At 41.2% G+C, this 20,018-nt stretch overlaps 1 protein-coding gene across 5 annotated transcripts in view; it reads left to right on the forward strand.

Annotated features, from left to right (window-relative positions):
* ATP10B (ATPase phospholipid transporting 10B (putative)) overlaps positions 1-20,018 on the forward strand; it is a 310,708-nt gene that overhangs the window by 268,535 nt on the left and 22,155 nt on the right. For all 5 annotated transcript variants that reach the window (XM_019478644.2, XM_014597506.3, XM_059733475.1 and 2 more), the window contains 7 exons: positions 2,150-2,277; positions 4,402-4,654; positions 5,705-5,940; positions 15,637-15,825; positions 16,433-17,015; positions 17,558-17,664; positions 19,847-19,973. In XM_019478644.2, the coding sequence (XP_019334189.1) occupies positions 2,150-2,277; positions 4,402-4,654; positions 5,705-5,940; positions 15,637-15,825; positions 16,433-17,015; positions 17,558-17,664; positions 19,847-19,973 (1,623 nt within the window). The remainder of the gene's footprint in view (positions 1-2,149; positions 2,278-4,401; positions 4,655-5,704; positions 5,941-15,636; positions 15,826-16,432; positions 17,016-17,557; positions 17,665-19,846; positions 19,974-20,018) is intronic.

Here is a 20,018-nt window from a genome sequence, read left to right on the forward strand (position 1 = left end):
AATAAACATTTAAAGACTATTTTATTTGCTCACATTTAACAAAAAGGAAGACAAAACATAAAACACTCTTTCTGAGTGAAACATGTAAAAAGTAACATGTCTGTTAGCTTTCATCCTTTCAAAATGTCTTTCAGACCAGAAAATAGTTTGCGCTTTGAATGATAAAATTGCAGAACTCCTGTAATAAAAATACTGTTGCTGAATTCATGATCAGTATTTTATTTGTAGATAATGCAAAACCAGAAGGCAGAAGTGATATGTGAGATGGAACAATAGCCCTTGTTCAAATAGAATAAAAGTCTATCACGACCAAAAGCTATTGCTGCCTAACAGGTGTTCTTGTGGCGAGCATGAAATAATTCTTAAGAATTTTTGTTCCCATCTTGGAAAGATGTACACCTTAGAGAGATGTATCCACAGTTGGTTTTAATAATACTTTTTAATCAGGAGTGTAGGCGGAGGTCAAAATTGACTGAATAAGAAAGAGTGAACCAGTCAAGGTTTCACCTACCGAAATATGTCTGAAGACACAGGCACCATGAGGAAAGACTGCATTTCCACTAACTGCCTCTTCTGTGTCATCATATACTGGCTCCATATAGAAATTCATTTTGGAGCCAGAGGCATTTTTGGGCAGTGTATCTGGGAGACCAGAAAGAAAGATGTTGCAGTAATCCTGGTTTGATGTACTTGAACGCTGCACAAGAAATGTGTCTGATCTGCAAAAAAAAATGGATGGATTTTGGAAATGCTGAGGAAGAAGCAGCACCAGTTTCAGGATGTAGCCTGGTTATATGAAGGGAAAGGAATACATTTAAACTCTCAGAATACAGGTCTGTGGTGTCAACAGTAAGGCAGAGAAAAGGAAGCGAGGAAGGTTTAAGAAAAAAGAGGATGGACTCCATGTTAAATTTATGAGGCCAGTGTTGAAGAAAGAAAATTTCAGCCTGGATCAGGGGTTTTCAACCTTTTTTGATTGGTGTATCCCTGGCGGCCAATCAAGAAGCAGGGGGTCCCCTGGCAGCCGAGTGCAAGGGGTGGAGTCCTCTGGCGGCTGATCGACAAGCGGGTGAGGGGAGGGCCCATGAACAGTGGTAAAACCAGAAGTCCCGGTGACAAAACCAAAAGCGCCGGTGGCAAAACCAGAAGCACCAGCAGCATGACCAGAAGTGCCAGCAGGAAAGTCGGAAGTGCCGCTGGCAAACACTGGAAGTGCCTCCACTTCTCCACACTGCTGATGTGTACCTCCTGGGGCCTTCCCAAGTACCCCAAGGGGTACGCGTACCTCTGGTTGACAACCCCTGGCCCAGATGATGTTTTGAAACTGTATAAACCAAGGTGATCATCCAGAGACAGAAAATTGAGAGAACTAAAATGGGTGAGGAAAAGAGCTCTGGGGAGACTCCTGCAGACAGTGATCAACTAAAAACACACACACTTCAAGTTTATAATTATTGTTAATGTAGTATATAGTAGTACATTTCTGTAACATACTGATCGAGTTTAGAGTATGTTTTCAGCATTGCTAGAGGCTATTGCCTGGCCCCTACTACAGAAAGAATGTAGGTAAATTGGAAAGAGTCCCATGTTGAGCAATAAAAATGATTAGAGGGCTGGAGCATGTGACTTAAGGAAAGGCTGAGGGTACTGGGCTTATTTAGTCTGGAGAAGAGAAGACTGAAAAGGGATTTAATAGGAGCTTTCAATTTCCTGAACAGTGATTACAAAGAGGATGAAGCTAGACTGTTCTCAGTGGTGACAGATGACAGAATAAAGAGCACTGGTCTCAAGCTGCAGCAAGGGAAGTTTTCGTTAGATATTAGGAAACACTTTCCTACTAGTAGAGTAGTAAAGCACTGGAACAGGTTACCCAGAGAGGTTGTAGAATTTCCATCCTTGGAGGTTTTCAAGACTCAGCTAGCCAGTCTTGCCTGAGATGATATATTTGAAGCTGGTCCAGCTTTGAGCAGGGGGTTGGGCTAGATGACCTCCTGAGGTCCCTTCCAACCCTGATTTTCAATTATTCTGTTATTCTACTGTTTGAGAACTCTTATTTATTTTTAATTAATTTGAGCAGCTGAGTCCACACATTCGACAACTTGGATATCACCAGTTTAGTCCAGTAAAATAGTGTGTATCTTTTCCACAGGCCATGGCATTTGGAATGGGAGTTTTTCAGAACACCCACCATACAATGTCCCAGATGTAAATGGTTACTATTTGTCATCGGCTCTTGCTGGTTTCTACATGTTCCTGACAATGATCATCTTGTTACAGGTAAAAGGAAGAAAAACTCTCTGTAATGGCTTTGAGATTCAGAAGGTACATATAATGGCTAACAAAAAAAAGTCAAGTAACAGATGTTTGATACTTTGACTTTTCTTTTTTCTTAGCTTTTATAAATTCACAACTCTATTTTCAAGAAATGCTCACAGAATGCTGTACAGCAGGAGTTGGCAACATACAGCCTGCAGGCCCAAGCCAGTCTGCAGAGCTGCTGGATATGGCCAGCAGAGCCACAGGCTTTGCCCGTGCCCGTGCCCGTGCCTGTGCCCATGTCTGTGCCCGTGCTGGGGCCAAACAGCAGAACTGTCCTGGGGCCAGAGAGCCGGAAGCTGTGCCCGCACTGCTTCTGTTTTTCCCTAGCATTTCCTCCAAGGCTACCATCTAATTGCTGCTTCCAGCTGGAGAGAAGCTCTGCTGGGACTAGGCTGGGGAGGAGGCATGGAGGCAAAGGGAAGCAGGAGCAGCCTGGAAGCATCTTCCAGCTCCCTGGCCACCGTGCAGCTCCCTTTCAGGTAGAAACTGTGCATGCACCACAGGTGGGGAACAGGGGGCTGGGAGAAGCAGGGGCGGTTTAGGCACGCTTCTCAGCCAGAAGGGAACTGCACCAGGGCAGGGGGAGTGGAAGGTGCTACCCCTCCCGGCTGGCTGGAAGCTGCTCTCACTCTGGAGCTGGGAAGCACCGGGGGAACAGGGGCCTGGCATGCCCAGCTCTCAGCTGTGTGGCTCTGTTGGGGGTGCAGGGGAAGCCTGCCACTGTTGATGTGCTGCTGACACCACCGGTCCCACTTCAGACTAGGTGAAGTTGCCAGCCCCTGCTGTAAAATATAACACTGTTAGTGTAGTATGCTGGTTCATTACTGTAGTAGGCTAAAGTATTTACTCTCTTTAGCAAAAATCAACTTGATCAAGACATTTTTGTGTTTATAGACACTATTAAATACTGGCCAGAAAGGATTTGTTTATTTGCTAGAGATAAGATGTACATTTTAGCTGAAATAGAAGAACCAGATGCTATGCCTTTGGGTGAGGCCCTTTTATCATGAAAGCTTTTTAAGTATAAGAGCCCTAAAGCTCAATTCAAGTAAAATATGAGTACACTATTCCTTTTAAATAATAGGTTTTTCTTTGCTTATTTTAACCCTTCACATACATGTTGATAGGAAGGATGTGGGTCTTGTTTCAGAGTAAGAATTCTGCTTAGGAGCCCAAAGAAAGAGTGAAACTAATTATTGTAGTTTTTACTGATGGGGAATAACAACTAGATAAGGCTGTGTTGATTTGGGAGAGATAAATTAGAACTAGGAAACTCATATATCTGAGCCCAATTAAACCTAACAGAACGTTTTATGGGATGAGGGGAAAATGCATTTATTTTTCCTATTTATTGTTATAGCTGCTAAGATTTAAGCAGACAGAATTTGCTTAATATGAATGAAATATGAAGACAACTTTCTGAGCTGTTGGTTGAATCCCTAGAGGAGCTATTTTTTATTAAAGAAAAAGAATACTTCTGCATTTTAAGCTTTCAGAGTCTGGGGGGTGGAATTAAGGCAAGGGGTGGACGTGATGCACAGAGGGGATGCTTATGGGATTTGCAAAGATATGCTCCATCTTTTTAAAGGAACAATAAGACAGAGGCACCGTCATCTAAGCAAATACCATGGATAATCTGGGTGTCTAGTCCTGAAGCAGTCTCCCAGGAATTCAGGCAAAGCTTTCTTAGGACTCCACCTTGGATTTGGCAAGAAGTCCATGGAACCCTAAATGCTTCAAATGAAACATTTCAAGTTAATCAAGCCAGCACTTTTGTCTGAAAATTTTCAACCAGATTTAGTTGTGAACCCTATTTGAGCACTTTCAAATCTGATGGGGGCCTGCTGACCCACATTTGCTGCACCTATCCATATGTGTACATCATTTCCCCATTTCTGGACAGTTGTTGCTGGCCATTTATACTCAGTTTTAGAATATGACTTTGGAAAGACGTGTCGTTTTGTTCCTCTGTAATGTGTTATGACAGCCTCTGACACAGGATTTTGCTGATATTGAAAAATACAGAGAGGAACAAAACCTACTAATGAGGTGCTAACATCTTGAGGATATTTCTTCTTTCAGGTGTTGATCCCCATCTCTCTCTACGTATCCATTGAGTTAGTCAAATTGGGCCAAGTTTTCTTGATTCACAATGACATCGATCTGTACGATGAAGAGAGAGATTTTTCCATACAGTGTCGAGCCTTAAATATCACTGAAGATCTTGGGCAAATCCAACACATTTTCTCGGACAAAACCGGGACACTAACAGAGAACAAAATGGTGTTTCGGCGTTGTACTATCAATGGAAATGAGTTTTCACATCAGGAAAATGGTGAGAGATGTATATTGTTACATTGGCCTTTCTCTTTGTATGACTTTTTGTATTTGATCCTACTGTACCTTTTCCTGACTGGTGAGGTGTAGGATTAGTTTGCTTTTTGGCAATGATGTCTTGATATGAAGGTTCACCAGAACAATGTTTTTAAAATTACATTTAAATTAAATTGCTAGTCTTCACATTCCCACGTCAAACATCTTAGCTTCTGCTCTACTTTGATTACTTATTCAAGTCTATGAGAAAGAAATTTCCTCCTAAATTCATACCTCTGCAGTAACTGCCAGCCACTCCTTTCCCAGATTCTCACTAAGTGAGATTAGTTGATAATTAAATTTAGTAGGTCCAGGAGTAATTACCACACGATCAGCTGTGTGATATAGGAGAGAGGAACAATAATGCATTTGCTAGAGATGGCCCAAACTACACAGTCAGCTTCTGAAGTTTCCTGGATTTGGGGGCTATTTAATTTGGAGGTTTTGGCTAAGGTCCATTGCTGATAGTTACTTTGTCATTAATAAGTACTAATGGTTTAATCGCTCAGTCCTTACTGAGACAAAATTACCATTTGGCTTTAAACTCCCTTTGCTGTTCTGTTATTTCATTGGGAGTTCTGCCTATGTAAGTAGTACAGGATTAGACCCACAATATTTATCAGGCATAAAACTATTCCAGCTCCCCATAGTGCTTAGAATGTCATTAAGCTGCCCAGCCGCTGCCAAATAGATGTGTGTGCTGTGTGACTGAAAACATTACCAAATTTGTGGATTAATTACCATAGTTGATTCTTCTGTGCCACTGAACTGCAAAGTGCAGCTAAACACTAAGAGCGCTAAGAGAAATCCATAGAAGTCATCAGTCTCTTTTAAAATGTAATGTATTTGGTTTGTCATAACACACATTTAAGATGGAGGTTTGCCAAGGAACTGAACTGTGTGCTGAAGGTTTTCTGGTGATGGTTTTGAGTTGGTATTAAAAAAAAACCTCTCTCAGCACTGCTAATAATGCACACAAAAAAAAGACACAGTCTTGTTTTCTCTCTTACAGCTAAACGATTGGAGACCCATAAGGATATGAACTTGGAAGATGCAGACTGGGCAAAATGTCAGCAAGTCATTTTTCCTGCTATTGAGATTGAGAAACAAGCCACTTTAAAACAGAAAAGTGCAAAACCTTTGAGAAGGTGTCAAAGTGCCAGGGCTCATGTTCCTGGACACGCAAGGAAGAGGTCATTGGGACGTTGTGACAGCTCCCAGTCTCAAGTGGCATTCAGCAGTACCATAGTAAGTAACACCAGATTCAGCCAATAAAAATAGGATATATTTTTGTGAAACAGGGCCAGTAGATATGTGGGAGGACAAAAACAGTGAAGGACTTAGTATGTGATTAAAATTGACCACATGACTGGCTGAAAACTTCCACAATTTTGACAAATTTTTTCAAATTTTCCAAGTAAAAAATCAAAGAAATATTTCCAATGAAATTTACTGTGAAAAAATCTGTGCAGATTTTAAATTTTTTTAAACATTGAATTTAGAATGATTAAATTTCCTGCCCAGGGCAGGGGGTCGGACTCGATAGCCTACTGAGGTCCCTTCTGACTCTAACCTTCTGACCCTAACACATATGAATCTATTAATCTATAAGTGTTGTTAAAACCTTCCGGTTTCAACAAAAAGAGGTACAAATATTTTCTAAAATATTGAAACATCTATTAAGTAAATACTTAAGTACCGGAGTACTCACTATCTTGCATTCTGCAAAGATCGCTCCCAGCAAGGACATATGCCCATCAAGTCCCGTTGATCTTTCCCTTCAGTGTGTAGGTTGAAAAACACACTTAATTCATGTTCTTTCCTGGCTCACTCAGCTTCTTGGTCATATATGGAAGCAATCAGCACTCTCATACATTCGGAAATCTATCATTGTATTTACCCATATCCAAGACAACTTCAAGATGAATCATTAGATTCTATATATGGAAAATGTCTAAATTTGTTTTAATTTTCCATATATAGCATCTAATCATCATAGGATCATCTTAAATTCATCCCCCCTACCCCTACTGCTACAGCAAGGAAAGCAGTGGCAGGGGATCAGATAGTGGGGAAGCAGGCATCCCTTTTCCCCTCTGTCTCCAGCCTCACCTTTTTCTCTGGCAGTCTGCCAATACCCCCACAGTGCCTGCACCCCCCTGTATCTGCCCCCCACAGACTCTACCCCAGCACCTGCCCCCCCACCACAGGATCTGCCCTCCTGTCTGCTTCCTGTAGACTCTGCCCCCTTCACCTCCTGCTCTCAAGAGTGTTTGACCTCACTCCCAACACAGCTTACCATCAGATGCAGCTCCATCTCCATTTCCTCCTGGGGCACAGCATGGAGCCCATGGAATTGTGGATCCTAACCAGCCCCATGGCCGCCCAATCTGTGCCACTGCTGATTGGTTGGGCTGGGTATGGAGCTGCCATGTGCTCCATGCCCTGGGAGGAAATGGAGCTGGAGCCCCAGCCACACGTGACAGTAAGGAGGAGGGTACAGAGGCTGATTCTGGCTCTGACCTGGGGCTTGAGCCCAGAGTTAGAGTCTCAGAAGCAACCTGCCTAACCTCCCTCGCTCCTCCAATGCCTTGTACTCAAATCAAAGTCAAGGGGCTTTCTTTCAATGCTAACTAAAGAAAAGCCTTATCTTGGGTTCAAGTAAATATGGTATTTCACATCAATCTTATAGATGGCAGCTGTTCACTGACAGGTCAACCTTCATCATCCCACTGCCCCATTATTACATTGAGAACTCTTCTATATCCATTTGCCTTGTGGATCATGCTATTTCAGGTGTGTACAAGGTATTTATTGTCTGATAATATTTTCTCTACTAATCATTTCTTGTTCAGCTCAGACTTTGAGAGTACCCTTATACCAGAAATCTCATTTTCTTCCATTGTAAAAACAGTTTCTGAGGTGCCAGTGTAGAACATCCACTTCACAGAACAAGATTTGTTTCTGTAATTGAAATAGCCAATATTAGCTGTTGATGGGTCTGTCTTCTACTAAAGAAATAGTATTAAGATATCTTCTTTGACAAATATGACAGGGCATTAAATGAAGGCACCCAATTATTGCTTCCACTCTGTCTTCCAGATTCCTGCCTAGGCACTTGTCTCATAATGTATGTTACCATCTCTTAAGTGATGCATAGTGGTGTCCTGGTGAGCTTGGGTAAGACAGCTCCCTGTTTATAAAATGGAGATAAAAAGATTTCCTTTGCCTGTGCTGTCTTTTTAAATGGTAAGCTCCTCAGGGCAAAGACTTTCTATGTGTTTGCATGCCAAAACCAATGCTTCTAGGTGATACAGTTGTACAAATAATGTGGTAGACAAACAGGACAGCACACGGACCTTTTTTAGAACTAAACAATGATTTTGAAAGATCCCATCTGTAGCATTATGGAGGTGAAGAAACAAAGATTAAATTAACAGAGCTGAATAGCAAATTTTGTAAAGATCTTTTATGAAAGAGTACTTCTTTTTTTTTAAAGTGTAAAACACTCAGTGGCTACCAGCAGTTTTCAAAGAGAATTCTCAAACCCAGGTATAAACAATAGATTTCATCTAGATTTTCTTGAATCTTTATCTCAACAAAATGCAAGAAGGAAATGAGCTTAGAAATAACAGAAGTATCCAAAGGTCACAAATGAGGGTTGTAAAATTTGTTAGTTTTTATTCACTAAATGCCAAGTTTCCAAGGGTTGTTTGCCAGGCATGAAAACTGGTAGCCCTAGGCAAAAGGAAAATTGAAGAACTTTCCACTGCTGAGAAGACACAGTGGTTCTTGGATAAAGATTAGGACAGCATCTGCTCTGAGCACCTGCACAGTGGGGCTATTGCCAAGAAAACAGTTAAAGCAGGAGAATGTTAACATAGTAGTATCCTATGCAATATATTAAGTTTAAATGGAAAGTAATTGCACTAAACAAGAAATATTTGGTATCTGTCACAAAATCTGTGCAGCCAAGTTAGGTAAAAGCACCATTATCTATGCAGTGATCACAAACCTACTGTAAAGCTGTCTTGCGTGAATCAGTGATGAGCAGTCTACTTTTTAATTGTGTTTGTATAATTGGTAGTTGATTGTGTATGCAAGTCAGTATGTTTTTAGATGCTGTCCCTATATCTTTAGTGCTGTTAGGATTGTCGAGCTAGTCAGCTACAAAAATTATTTAAGTTTGAATGTTTTATGAGTCATCCTCCTGTGTTTGACAGGTTCTGATGTTCTGTGTAGCCTAAGAAGCTTTTGTCAATTAATATGTTAGTGTAACTCTCAGAAACAGATGATCCTGCTGCCTCCTTTATACCATTTGATTAAGTTAATGAAAGTGGATGTGTTAAGCCTGGAAGAAAATATTGTGGATTTCTTGGAGGAATAGGATAACATGATGCAAGAGGCAACATAATCTAACTCTTTAGAAGTGCTCTGTTTCTGTGTTCCTCCCAGTACATGTGTCCACATCCATGCCCCTTTGTGAAATGTTGGTTTCTCCAGAAGCTTAAAAAGGAAGGGTGAGTTATAGTGAAGTAATAGTGAACAGAAGAAGGGTAAAGTAGAGTGAGGAATTGACAGTCAGGTATTTTTCTCTTAAATTATGTATTAATTCCATGTGTTACCTATAAGGAAAGGGTAGGTTTCATGTAGAATTCGTTTTGCATAGCCTGTCTCTTTTTGTTTCAACTATCAGGTGTCTCTAAAGGGTCAAACTGTAAACCAGAGTGTCTACTAGCCTGGAAAACAAGGACAAGGCGGATCCTAAGAGTTTGCTACAAAACCCAGAGCCAGAGACAGTGCATGGTCTCTAATCAGACAGAGAAAAGCTTGCAGACTTGTAGATTCAGGGTGTGCAATCTACATAGCAACACTGTAAATGTCCAGCGGGGGGTATGACTCAGGCCATAGAACCTCTCCCACCACCTACAGCAATTGGGAATGGGAAAGAGAGATGTAGGTATCCAACTGATGTAGGTATCCAACAGTAGCAATTGGATACCTACATATCTACAAGAACAAATGAAGTAGTTGGATATCAAAGTGTTACTAATTATCCCTGAAAAATTAGAGGTTGAGTTGAAGTGAGGTTGAAGATAGGTCTATTTAATCTGTTCTCAGGAATAAAGAGACATATTATTTAAATCTCAGAATCACTGTCAAGGTCTAGCATTTATACCAGTGCTAGGAAATGTATGTTTTGCATGTCTTATGTTGATGTGGATGGGAGAGTGGTAAAGAATGATAAAATCTTTATTTCAGAAAGTTCTCAGAAAGAGACTACACCGATGACCATCATTAATTTCACTCTGTTTCAGAGAGGAATCTAGAGGAGAAAAATCTGGCTATTTACAATATTGATCTTAATGAGACAATTGTATGGAAGAAAACAGATTTCTCCTTCTTATAAAATACATGAAAACAAATATGTATGCTTATTGTACCCATTGTGTCCAGATTCACTGAGTTCAGCTGAGTTATCTATTTCATTCTGGGACCTACAGATGTTCTCTTATGTATGCCTCCTTCATAGTGTCTATTTGTATCTCAAGTGGCAGAAATGGCCAGTTTACTTTATTCATTTACTGTCTTGCTGCTGCTGCACCTTCTCTGCAGGGAAAAAAATGAATCAGATCTTGGGCTATAAAAGAAACAGACCCAGGGATGAAGCAAGGGCTTAGCTAAGCTTTAAAGGAAGAGGAAGAACATTCCAATATGAAAATAAATTATGCAGCAAGGTAGAAAGTTGATTATCTTTTTTTTCCATGTGCCTTTGCTCTGTTTTTATATTAAGATCCCAACTGTGCTCTGAAATGTAGATTTAATAAGTCTATTACTATGTCCAATAAATAACACTCTGTTATTAGAAACAGTTCCTGAAGCTCTTCAATTGTCATAGGTATTGTTGTCTTTTAGCATCAGTAACTAATATTTTAATTGCTATTCATCTGAAGGGATGCTATCAAATTAAAACTATTAATAAATTGCCCTTTCATACTAAATCCCTTACCCATTTTATAAAGGGTGTGATAAATTATGAATACTGAAAGTGTTTGAAATTTTACTGATTTTCATCACTAATTCCTTTTGTTTAACTTCTACATTTTAACCAGCTTGGTCAAAGAAAACAGACCTCAGTTTCACTTTCTGACTCATATATGTTCTGTGTCACCAGACATGCAGTTGCCCTCTCTCACTTATGGTGCTTCACAGAAAGTGCCATGAGTTAGAGTGACCCCCACCTACCTCCACCCAACAGACATTTGCTGTTGGGTGTGGAGGGGAGGGGAGAGGGGAGGATTGAGCTCCACTTTGGAGCTGATCCATTTGAGGAGTTGCCACCTGCAGCCTCTCCCCTAGCCCCGTCCCTCCCATCTCTGTTGCTGTCAGCAGGAAGGAAGTGGGGAGAAAGAAGAGAAAGATGCTATGGGGTTGTCCAGCCTGAACTGGAGGGTGAGGGCCCGGGGGGGTAGGTGAGAGTGCTCCAGTCCACCTACCTGCACTCCAGCTCAGGCCAGGCAAACCCCAGCTCTCAGCTCCATCCCTTCCCTTTTCCCCCTCCCTTCCTGCAGACAGCACCAGAAGTGGGGCTGATATGCATTATCCCTGCCCTGATCATGCACAGAAGTTACCTAAAGTGCTCCACTTTGGAGTGCTTTCATCTGAACTCTCATTTGATGAGAGTTCATTTGTCATGCAATCAGTCACTTTTAAAGTGCTCTGCAGCTATGCACTTCTATCATGGCATGGCTGTAGAGTACTTTCAGGGGGCCAGTTGTACAACAAATGTCACTTCTGTAAGAGGCCATTATGATCACATGGCAGGCAAGCAGGTGAATCCATGCAGAGCAAAGTTTTCATCAAAATTTAAAAATTAAAAATAAATCTTAATTGTTAAGTTTCTAGTATATACTCACTATCCAATACCATAGTTAAGCGGGGCAGAAGGGGATGACCAGGGCACCAGCCCTGGCTGCCAAGTTGGGGAAGGAGGGCATAGAAAAATAGCCACCATTACACTGCTAGTTTGGCCAGCACTACCTCTGTCAGCAGCACAACCACTGATGCTACCCCATGCACTGTGCCATCTAGGGCACAGAAGTGATGAGGTATGCTTCTGTATCTATCTTTTAAAACCTAATTTTGGGCATAACTGACCTGGTTGTGTCTCCATAACAATTACTCAATTATTGTATTTAGAGAAGTATGGTTCAGAAGTTGCAACAGAAATTACTCGATGGTAAATAGATCTCTGTTCGCCACATGGACTTATTTTAACAGATACTAACATTATACATGCAGCTGAAAGGGAATAGAAAGACAATAGGCAAGAGAGAAAGGTCTGTGAGATTTACCACACTCTGTGGTTTGCATTTGTGTAACTTGATATCATTTGCCACCCTAGAAACATATCTTGAATATAGCATAAATAGCTAGATAGATGTTTGATAATATATTTTCAATAGTAATTATATCATAATCTATATAAATACTGGAATAGTACATATAAATAATCCCTTGCTTTGAAGGTTTGTGTGTACATCTGCGTTTTTATTGAAATTGGGTATGTAATAGAGACATTCCATTTAGTCCACTGAGAGGTGATAAAGGTAGCAAGTAGGGCTCTGTGAAGCTTCAGGCCCTGATTCAATTCAGTGGAGATTCGGCCCGATTTGGTGGCCAAATCTTACAATCAAAATCGAATCAAAGGACTCTTTAATCTCTCCAAATCAAATCGGAACCCTCCAAATCAATTTGGAGAGCTTTGGAAAGATTCAGCGATTCAGACATAGATGCAGCTTTAAAAGTTTTTTCTACATACCTCTAGGTGGCAGGTGACTGTGAATGCTGCAACACTGGTGTGCATGGAGCATCCCACAGGAGCACGGGAGGCTCCCCAGCATGCTCAACAGCAGATCCAGAAGTGGACCAGAAGCACTTCCAGTCCACCCCCCCATGCCCCTCTGGCTTGGCAACTGCTGCCTCCTGAGTCTGGGGCAGCAACCCAGGGTCCCCCTGCGGCTGATCACCAAGCTGAGGGGGTGTGGGGGGGCCCTGCATGCTCCCCAGCAGACCCAGAAGTGGACCAGAATTACTTCCAATCCACTTCTGGGTTTGCTGCCGAGCACATGGAGGGCCCCCACCCCCCCAACCCCCCCACACTCCTGTGGGATGCTCCATGCACCCCGGCATCTCAGCCATCACAAGCTGCACTGGTACCTTGAGGTATGTAGAAAAAACATTTAAAGCTGTGTCTATGGCTGAATCACTGATTCTCTGAATCAGCATCGAATCTTCAGATTCAGCCAAATTGAATCAGGGACAGCAATCTAAATCAACTAATCGAATCGCTATCCCTGAGTCGGGGTGAATCTGAATCCGAATCCAATAGGGCCTGCTTCGCACAACCCTAGTAGCAAGTATAATGCAGCTGGAAACACAATTGCTTCTTTTGTTGTTGCTGTTGTTTTTGTTTGTTTTGTTTTGCTGCTGGTATGTGATGTATCTAGATCAGAGGTTTTCAACCTGTGGTCCATGGACCCCTGGGGGTCTGCAGACAATGTGTAAGGGGTCTGTAAAAGATTATTATGATCTATCAAAAGTGTGTGAATACCCACGCTTTCAATTCAAAGGGATCCACACCTCCATTCAAAATTTCCAAAAGGGTCCGCACCTCCATTTGAAATTTTCGTGGTATCTGCAAATGAAAAAAGGTTTTTTCATTTGCAGAACCACTGATGTAGATCTTTAATTTGTTTCAAAGTTACAGTAGTTACATCAGAGGAAGAAGAAGTACAAGAGGGTTTCCTACAGCTAAAAGGCTAATGCATAATCTTGGTTTGTCTCTGGATTTAACTCAAGCTGTGTTCTGCATAATGAGCAATAGATTTATTTTCAGTTATTTGAATGATTTAAGAATCACTATTCACTTTAGTAAGCAGGAGATATAACGTAACATATTCAGCTGGCCACAACGCAATCATAACAGTTGTTTATTTATTACTTTCGCATACTTCGGGAACTTACAATAACTGTGCCAGGTTGCAAGAGGAGAGAGCAATGGCTGATATGAACTAGGAGGAAGCTAAATCACTTTGGCAGTGGTTTAAAGAAGGCATCCAAAAGCCTTGGCTCATACAGTGGCTTGTACTTTAAATGTGGAAGCTCTTATTAAATCCATCCTTGAACTAAATCCAGTCCTTGCTAGCATGAATAATTTTATTTTAGAAAGAAAAGCTATCTCAAATGCAATCTTGGCTAAAGGGATTCCATTAAGTAGTTTGATTTGCAAAATTAGGCTTCTTGTTGTTTGTTTAAGTAAGGTAAGAGCGTACCGCATCAGGATACATGTACAATTCAGTTTAAACGCTTTGAGAGGACATAAAAAGTTCCTTCAATTCGGTACTTAAAAACACTGGTATGAAAAGCCAAGCTAATGAAGAGCAAAAATGTAAACATATGAAAGCCCCACTTTTCAACCCAGCCTGAGGAGAATTAAAGGGGACACAAGAACAGCAGTGACCACAGCTGCCACTGCAGCCAAGCTAGCCCCTGCTGCTGCCCCTGCTACCACCCCTGCTGCTCGAGGCTCAGACCCTGGTTGTTACACCTCTGATCACCACTTAGATCCCTGTTGAAGTTCCATTCAACGTATGGGTCAGCGGTTTCAAGAAACTGCCCTCCCAGGGTTTAGGGCAAAGTTAGAGCCATGGTATAGATCAGAGCTGTCCAACTGGTGGCCCATGAGCCACATGCAACCCAGGAGGGGTTATGTTGCAACCCTGGGCTCCTGTCTGGCCCTTGCTTCTCTCATTGCTCTGGCTGTCCCCTCCCTCTGGCTGCTACTTCCAGCCTCTGCCCCAAGGGGTAGGGCAGTGTACACAGGAAGCTGAAGGTGAGTCCGTGGCTGCATAGAGGATTGGAGTTGTGTAGTACAGCGGGGGGGGGGGGGGGGGGAGGCAGTGGGAGGCAGTGCAGTGAGGGCATAGGGGAACTGTGTGGCACACAGCCCAGTGGCTGATGCCTCACCTAGTGCAGCCCCAGAGGCATAGAAGTTGGACATCCCTGGTATAGATTGTACAGCATATATTTAAACTATCATTCAGTTCTGTCTTGACTTATTCTTTCTATAACCCTATTAAAGTGACTATCTCTGTATCCCATTCTAGATAGATTCTTATCCAGCAGCCTAATATCTGGGCACCTTTTAACATCATCTATGAATTGTTGGATCTTCTCTTTTTAACATCATCTATGAGTTCTTGGATCTTCTCTTCTTTAGGAAATCCCTTGTGGCTTCATCAGCAATGCTGAGCAAGAATTCAGAATATTAGTATTGAAAAGTACACAGTTTGAAACCTTTCAGGTTCATTACTGTGCATCTTAGAGACAAGTTTAAAAGTTTGGTCTTTGTTTTCCTTTTTCTACATGTGTTGAAGAGCTTTCAAGGATTAAGTTATTCTCCACTTACAAATTAATTTCATTGGGATATAGTGGGTACGAATTAGGACAAAATTTGCCCTACTTGTGGTAGTAAATATAGCATAAAAACATATATAAATGAGTGGGTATCCATACATGTCCACTTATCTTGCACATCCCTTTAATAGGTGATGGAGAGAGGATTAGAGTAGTGCCATTATAATCATTGTGAAATTGTGAATTTAAAAACTACATTTTATATGTGAGTTGTTACAGATGAGGACCTTCTGTATAAAAGACAGAGAAATGTAACATGGAATTCTCTGTGTTTCCTGCTGACTCTCCATTTATGAAGCAACGGAAATTATATCTTTTTTTTTCTTTTTCTCCCTATGTTAGATAGGCTAGATGTTTATTCTGTACATGTCTTTCCTTCATGATCCTAAAATAACTAATAGAAGGGGCAGTTCTGGGCACAGTCACAAATGTAAGGTTCTTCTTGAATACATTCTTCTCTTTCAGGAAAAGGATGTGACCCCTGATAGCACACTTTTGAGGAAAGTGAGAGATGCTGCCCTCCAGATGGAGTCCTTGTCGCCTTTTACATCTAAGGCTACCTTCTCCAGCACTACAGCTACTACTGACTTTTTTCTTGCATTGGCCATCTGTAATACTGTTGTGGTCTCCACAGCAACTGAGCCAAGACAAAGGGTAATATAACTTGAAATACATGAGGAGAGTAGATTCTTTAACCTAATTATCTAACAAAAGTGAGAGCATTCAGTAATTAAATCTGCAGTGAAGAAAATGCACCATTTTGGAATTGCCTTTTGTTTCTCTTATTTTCTGTCTGCAGTGGTGACTGATGCATCACCATTAAACCGCACATACCTGTCTATGTTCCTTGGTGACTGTTAAGAGCTTGCCAGTTTTCAGTAAAATACATAGACATGGCAGTCTCATACCTGGAGTGTTCCTTTGATATTTTTCCTTATTTACTAAATGAAATATTTAGTCCTGGACACTTCAAGGTTTAATTTAATTCCTTCAGGCAATTGGCAATGTTTTAAGAGGTGCAACTCCACTTTTGCCTATCAGGTATTAGAAGTCCATCAGTAGAGTGCTTCTGAGTTAAGATACCAACTTCACTGTAACTTTTCTACTAAGTGCCTTGACAGAGTTAGCTAGAAAAAGGTGGTAGCATTTGTAATGCTATTTGTTAAATGCATATCAGTGCTCTGAGGTTTGGAACTATGTCAGTGGTTCACATTTGTTTCATTTCAGCTGTAATGTACATAATGTCTTTTCATGTCTCAAGGTGACAGCCCCACCTCTGATGAAGCCATCAGGAATCTCCTTGGAGAGGATTCATCAGCTGTTTCAACGGCTAAAATTAGCAAACCTTAGTCAATCTTTCTTATCAACTCAGTCCCATTCAGACCTAGGAGCCAGTTTTGAAACAGAGGATAATAAAGAGAATCCAGCTGCCCCCAACTCCTGTGACAAAGATGATGACAACAATGGTGGTGGTAGAATTGTGGTTCACAGGAAGGACAGCACAGGGACTCGCAATACCTCTCTGGATGAGGCTTTTGAATCTGTTACTCAGGGCTCTTTGCAAGCAGAATTTTGTTATGAAGCTGAGAGCCCAGACGAGGCAGCCCTTGTCCATGCTGCCCGGGCTTACAGTTTCACTTTAGTGTCCAGGACTCCTGAGCAGGTAACTGTGAGGTTACCACAAGGTACCCTCCTGACTTTTGACATACTTTACACTTTGGGATTTGACTCTGTCAGGAAAAGGATGTCTGTAGTGGTGAGGCACCCCCTTACCAATGAAATAATTGTCTACACCAAAGGAGCAGACTCTGTTATAATGGATTTACTAGAAGACCCTGCCAGAGGTAATCAGCCAGAGAACTATGATTGTTATTGTTATCTTGTACATGCATAAGTACTGGAAGTCGGCAGTCCTCTCCCAAATAAAATGTTCTATTCAAGCTTTAAAATATAGAAGAAAAATAAGTTCCCCATAGTGTTATTTCTGCATCAAAGCCAAGGTGTTTGTTTAACATGAAGAGTGCCTGGAATATAGAATGGGCTAATTAAGATTCACAGAGAGTCCTAACCCATATGTGAATTGTGTACTCTGCAATAATCATGTCATAAGGGCCTGACCAATGTATTTTAACTTGGCAACCATGGCACTGTAATATAGAGAAGACCAAGCAATGCTATCCTGCATGCTGTCTGAAAACTGAGGAACATGAATATGCTTTAGAAGATATGGAATACAAAGTGAATGCTTATGATCTGTGAAAGCCATTGCTGTTGTGTTAACACCCAAGCTTCCATTTGGCCTGTTCGTCATCATTGGTAGTTTATGGTTGTTAGGTTTGGTATGATCTGTGCTTGAAACAAATGACTGACTGCTTGTATGTGACAGATGGCATTGATGTAGAGAAGAAACTCAGAAGAATACATGCCAAAACACAGAAGCACCTGGACTGCTATGCAAGGGATGGCCTAAGAACCCTGTGCATAGCTAAGAAGGTGAGAAGAAATTGAAACAGTGCTATCTGCTAATTATGTTCTGCACATGAACAGATTTACGACTTGAAAAATCAGTGACTTTTGAACTCTGTGTCACACCTAACCCAGTCTCTAAATGCCTAATTTAGGAAGGAAACTGTCACTCTGGCTGACAGACCAATAACTGCTTATTGCACCTTTTTCTAAAGCACCTGGCCACATCAGGTGCAGGATGCTAAACAAGATGGATCACTAGTCAGCTCCAATATGGCAATATTACTCCTATTTAGAGTGATCCCAGACAAGATTGAACAAATCCGCTGTCTGTTCCTTAAATTTCATTTAGCATTCAGCTTTCAAACTTCTTGCACTCAGCCTGCAGTAGTGTTTTTTAGCCTGGTGGTTTAATGGAGAAATTGTCTAGGTGCAGCCTAAGGGACAAATCCAAGAGATCTCAGAGATCTAAAGTGCAACCTTCAGAAACTATATGTTCCTTCATACTCATCCTCACTGGGTATATCTACACATGCAATCAACACTCATAAAGCTTACTGTGCAGTAAAACACTTTGCAGTGAGATTTCCCTGAGTGCACATTTACACGTGCACCTATTGGGAGCAAATTTGCTCCTAACAGGAGCAATTCAGGGCAGGGATACTCCTGCTCTGCTCTGCTCTGCTCTGCTCCTATATGGCAGCCAAGAGAAGTTCTAGGCTTCCCCGGGTTCCAGCCCTGGGCTGTCAGGGGGCACCAGTGTCAGGCCTGGGCTCTGACAATGTCTACTGTCCCCTCTGAGGGGGGGCAGACAATGTCCACTGGCCCTGCAGCAGGCAGCTCCCAGGCCTGGACTCTAAGATCAGATTGCCCCCTACCCCTGCAGCTGCCTGCTGCTTGTTCCAATCAATCAGTGTCTATTGAAAAGGTAGGACCATTTTCTTCATTGCTTCTTCCCCTGGCAGCCTTCAGCTGAACAATGCTTGAACTACCGTATTTTTTTCACATGCAATATGCACCTTTTCCCAGAAAGCAGCTTCTGTAAATTGGAATGCACATTATATGCAAGAAATACTGTAAGAGCAGTTTCTGTTGCTTTAGATTAAACCAAAATAAAATCTGTACCTATCCAATGGGAGCTAAATAATTAGCAGACTCAGCTCCCTGCTACTCAGGTACTTACTGCAAACAATGTTTTCCTTCTTTCAGCCTTTCAGAAAACAGGGTATATATTATATTATATTATATTATATTATATTATATTATATTATATTATATTATATTATATGTAAGAATATATGATATCTTAAAGACATCATGATAATTTGTAAACAGACTCTGGTAGTTATAAATCACTCTACGATTCAAAATATTAGTTCCCTGTTTTTCCACTTTAGACTGAGGTGTACTTTGCTTAGATTCAGTGGGTGAGTCAATTCTGAAATTCTTGCATCAAAATATTTTTATAACCATATTATTAAATAATAGAAGTGTGATTATGACGTACAGGGTAAGACTCAGGGTATGAGCCAACATATGTATTAACCACTTAAGAAAGGGTGTCTGTGAGCTGCTGTTACAGGAGTGTACATCAGCTGTTAATCCCCAATAGTTATATCTGTGTGAAACTCATAGCATGATACAAGTTAGCTTACTTTGACCCTGAATGAATCAGAGTTCAAGTTGGAATGGTTTTGCTACACTAGTGTCACCACAAAAATCATGCAAACCTAACAGTTGCATCATAAAAGCTTATATTGGCATTCACTGATATTGTTCCAATTGTTACATCTGTCTGCTCACAGTGATGCTCAAATGTGGAGGGGGGAAGGAAACTCATTTTAAAATGTGAGCATCTTCAGTAGCTAAGCAGAACATCTTCTGAAAATGTCCTCTAAATACTTCACCTCCATGATCTCTACCTAGGCAAACTTTCCATTATGCATACTATGGAAACTTTCTATTATGCATACTGTGGAAACTTTCCAATATGCATACTGCTGCATGAGAAACTTGGCCCAGCAAGAGCTATCCTTTCTCAAGTAAACAAAGGCCACCTTCATTCCAGAGGTGTTTACACAGTTTGATCTGTGGTTCTCTTTCATTCTGTGAACATTTAAGAACGGGTATGTTGGCTGCATACAAAACTTGCGAACTACTGCTCATCTTCAGTCTGAATATACAGCATACCTTTATTACTGTTGTGCAGGTTTTGAGTGAAGAGGACTTTGAGAAATGGGCCAATTTTCGTCAGGAGGCCGGGGCAGCAATTGACAACAGAGATGAGCTACTAATGGAGACAGCACAGCATCTGGAGACCAAACTCACCTTGCTAGGTAGCTAAAAATAAGACACACTGAGTAAAATAGTTATGCTCTGAT

The sequence above is a fragment of the Alligator mississippiensis genome, chromosome 9 (assembly GCF_030867095.1).
Source record: "Alligator mississippiensis isolate rAllMis1 chromosome 9, rAllMis1, whole genome shotgun sequence".
NCBI classification, from domain to species: Eukaryota; Metazoa; Chordata; order Crocodylia; family Alligatoridae; genus Alligator; species Alligator mississippiensis.